A 4282-nucleotide genomic window follows, 5' to 3' on the forward strand; every position below is an offset into this window, starting at 1 on the left:
CCGCCCGTCGCGGGCCGCCTCGGCCGCGCCTCCGCCGCGCCCGGATTGGCCGGGGGTGACGTCACTGGAGGAGGCTCTGCCCCAGTGGGCGGGGCCGGGCTGGGCTGGGGCACGTGGCGGAGGGGAGGCCTTCGATGAGACCTGAAGTGCTGCACTGCTCTCAGCTACTTGAGGCCTTTCAATTTTTTTACCCTGGTGGGTCAGAAAAAGGACGAATCCCTTTCTAACTCCTATTATCTGGTCTGCTAACAAACGAGATGATTCTGATTCTCCGAGTGAATCAAATCTCGGGTGACATTCGTGCTCCTTTCCTTGAAGTATGTTATGAGAAGAAATCTAAATGTGTCACAGATGTGCTGATCGGCTGCTTCCCTAGACGCCCAGAGAGGAGTGTTTGAAATGCAGGCCCCGGATAGTAGCAGTACCAGGCGCTCGTTTCAGTAAAAGTCATGGATATGGTACCATGTCAACTTAGATCTCTACCTTCTGCTTTATGGGTAAGAATCGAATTGAGGATGATGTGTATGGCAGAAAACTGGAAGCTTTCCAAAGAGAAATGTCCCAGGACCTGCTCTCGCATTTGCTGAATTGATTATTTGCAGGCGTGGGTTCTTGGGGAAGCGGAGATGAATATATACAATATTAGGGCTGGTGCTATGAGAGAAGAACTAAACTTCAGGATTAGTTCATTTCTTAGAAGACTGGTGTCAGAGAGGGGAATAGAGTAACCTGCCTTTCAGTCAGCTACAACTTATCATTCAAATAAAAAGATATCAGTACTTGGGAGCAGACCATATAGACAGGCTGGATCGGAGACACGATGAAGGACTAATGAGAGGTGTCAGGCTGCCAGCCCTAGAGAATCACATCCGCTTTTGCACAGAACAAGGACGGACCGGGTAAGTTTGTCCTGCAAGCTTTGCCGGATGAAGTTAGAAGGTAGTTCAGGCTTTGTTACTGCAGTACGGCTGCCAGCTGAAGTGTTGCTTGAAATGAGGGCATCTGCTTACTGAAAACTGGACTGAGACTACTAAGCCGCAGACTGTACGCAAAGCTCCCCCAGTAAGTGTCAGTCAGTTGGGACTAAATTTGTTTTGGTGACCTAATGAGGAAGTACTCTACATCCAGTTACCAGTCCCTGAACTAAACAGCCCTCCCATTATTTTAGAAGTGTAAGCTGGCAGAGTTTTTGGTGACTGTCTGGAACAATCCCTGAAGGGTAGGCTTTTCCTCTCTGATGGTATTCGTCAGAGGTTTTAGAGCCAGACTCGTATTTTTTTGCAGGCATAAAAAACAGTAACAATACTCAACACTCGTGGTAACTTGGGGCTTTCTGTGAAGTTGCATTTCTAATTTTGGCCAATGGTTATTTCCAGAGTGTTAGAGGAAAAGACAGATGCCTGTGGGGTACAGTATTAACAGGACACAAAAAGGCAGCTTACAACTCTCAGCATGATGAAGAATACAGTCTTGGGACAAGTCTGAAACTGCCTCACCAGCCAACCCAAGACTTGGGATTTGTGACATGCCAAGGCCTGTTGGAGGACTACAGAATCTTACAATTGTGTGAATAATGATGACTGCAATGTGCTGCATTTGGTGACAGCAAGATGAGATGATCTTAGTGTGTGGGTGCAGCATGTGGTTGAGCATTGAAAACAGAGGGCAAACTTGAACTGCTGATATAAGCAAGTGCCATTCAAGTGATGTCACCCCTAAATTTGGCTCAGAGGCTGCTCCTTTTGCAATGTTCACCCTAACCCTTCTAAATGCTTTGTAGTAAGACTTGCAATGCTTGATTTTTTATTTTTTTTTATTTTTTTTTACTTCCTTCATATTCATCTTTATTCTTGTAATTTGAAATCGTACAAAGTTATATTTTTTCTTTGTAATTCTTAAATCTATTTACTTTGCCTAAGAAATGCCAGGTTGATGGCCCTAGAGAGAGAAATGTGGCCTGTGCTGTCCAAATAATGGAGCTGAGTTTCTGTAAGAAACAGATGGGAGGAGAGAACATTTATTTGGCACTGTACATGTACTGTACAGTGGGTGTTCGTTGCCAAACAGATAACAGGTCCCTTGACCAGATGAGCATTACGATCCTGCAGCACAATCAGGTACAACACAGAAAATAAAGAGAGAAGTCAACTGTAGAGTGAGAATGTCACAGAACAGGTGTGCTCTTGGTAAATGACTTACGTTTTGCAAATCTTCCTTTATTGAATTCAGATCCTGTATTAAATCTGCTTGCATGTTTATTTTGATAGTACTGTAATTTCAGCTATCCAGTAATTTCACTCAGCAAGCATTAGTCAGACACAGACATGTATTTTGAACAAATATTATTCTAATTTCTGGATCCACAATTATTGCCAGATTAGGATGCACATATATTCCATCTAATCTGTTCTTCTCTCTCAGACATTGGCAAGACCATTAATCTGTAAACAAGAGAAAATGAATTTGCTGATGTTGTTAACCGTGGTTAAGGCCCTATTCATCAGATGGAATAAAAATACACATACATGTATCAATGTGACATGCAGAGAGGGCTGGTTGTGAGGGAGGAGATCTAATAGTGATTGATATTTTTGGCCAAGTGTTACACTCAATGCTGAATACCACACTTGGCATCCAAGTTATGGAGTTTGTAACATTGGGTGTATTCAAGAAGCCTATAAATGTCTGTTCTCTTCCATTTTGCTAATGCTGGTCAGGCATGTACTTTGCCACAGAATATTAGATTATATCTACAGATTTCAACTAAAGAAAATGTATAATTTTAGGCAAGTTATTGATCCATGGAAATTTTTCTTGAAAAGATGCTATACATTTCTTACTCGGCTATATGCCATGAACTTCTTGCCTGTGATCTGCTACAAACTTCTTTATGCTTTAAACTTCTTACTCTATATGGCTAGAAACAAGAGAGCCTGTATGAGATGACCTCTGGAAACTATTTCAGTGCATATTGAACATTTTCCTTTCAAAGAGGTTACAAAGATGGAGCTGGGCTGTTCTCAGTGATGACAGATGACAGAACTAGGAGCAATGATCTCAGGTTGCAGCAAGGGAAATGTAGGTTGGATATTAGGAAAAGATGTCTAACGAGGAGGGTAGTAAAGCACTGCGACGGGTTACCCAAGAGGGTGGACTCTTGTCGATTGGACTCTCCATCCTTAGAGGTTTTTAAGACCCACACAGACAAAGGCTTGGCTCGGATGATGTGGTTAGGGATGGTCCTGCTTGGAGGAGGGGGCTGGACTAGACCTGCGGTCATTTTAATGATTCTATATAAAACAACATCTATTTTTTCTCCGGTTAAAAATAAACTAGAAGCTTTTACTAGGGGCCTAGGGCTATGTTATGTTGTTTAACATTGTAGCAAAAACAAATATAACTTAAATGGAAGTCTGAGAGGCTCCGAAGTCAGAGCCTAATTTAATTACCAGGAGCAGTAAATAGACAGCAGCATTTCAGGACAAACTGGTAGAACATCAAGACCATCCAAAGAAGAGAGGGTCCTTCTGCCCTAGCACAGTGTGTGTGTATTTATTCATTTATATACACACAGTATATCATATTGTATTGTGTGTGTTTGCGTATATATACACACCCCACACACATATATGGGGGGTGTATATATCTCTATGTGTGTGTGTATCTCTGAATGGTGTGTGCGTATATACCCCTACATGGTGTTATGTATGTGTGTATGTGTATCTCTACAGTGTGTATCTCTTTCTCTCTCTACACGATGTGTATATATATAGTGTGTGTGTGTGTATATATCTCTACACTGCATATATGGGTCTGTGTGTATCTATATATAGAGAGACGCACAGCGCGTGTGCAGCTGTCTCTATATGGTGTGTGTATATATGGTGTGTGTATGCCTGTACATGGTGCATATGTGTGTGCTTGTATGCGTATCTCTCTACATGATGTGTACGTGGCACGGGTGTACATACCTCTACACCGTGCATACATGTGTGCGTTTATACCGATGCACACTCAGCACGTGTGTACTGTATCTCTGTACATGGTGCGTGTGAGTGTATCTCTCTCTACCCGGTGCGTACACGTGTGTGTATATTTCTCTACACGGTGCGGACACGTATGCGTGTCCCTCTCTACACGGGGTGCGTGCAGGGACGCGCGCGCGCGGCACACCCACCCCCATAAGCCCGGCATGCCCGCCCACTCCCCTTCCCGCGGCGGCGGCGGCGGGCGGGAAATCCGCCGAGCTCTGCGGGCGGCCCCGCCCCTTCCCCCGCCCGGC

The 4282-nt window shown here is 44.0% G+C and overlaps 1 protein-coding gene across 1 annotated transcript in view; it reads left to right on the forward strand.

Annotated features, from left to right (window-relative positions):
• Positions 1-4282, forward strand: part of NAA25 (N(alpha)-acetyltransferase 25, NatB auxiliary subunit) — a 46718-nt gene that overhangs the window by 728 nt on the left and 41708 nt on the right. The window contains exon 3 of the mRNA XM_019506653.1: positions 2749-2754. Coding sequence (XP_019362198.1) covers positions 2749-2754 — 6 coding nt within the window. The remainder of the gene's footprint in view (positions 1-2748; positions 2755-4282) is intronic.

Source organism: Gavialis gangeticus, unplaced genomic scaffold (assembly GCF_001723915.1).
Source record: "Gavialis gangeticus isolate Ggan-Ray unplaced genomic scaffold, GavGan_comp1, whole genome shotgun sequence".
Lineage (NCBI taxonomy): Eukaryota > Metazoa > Chordata > Crocodylia > Gavialidae > Gavialis > Gavialis gangeticus.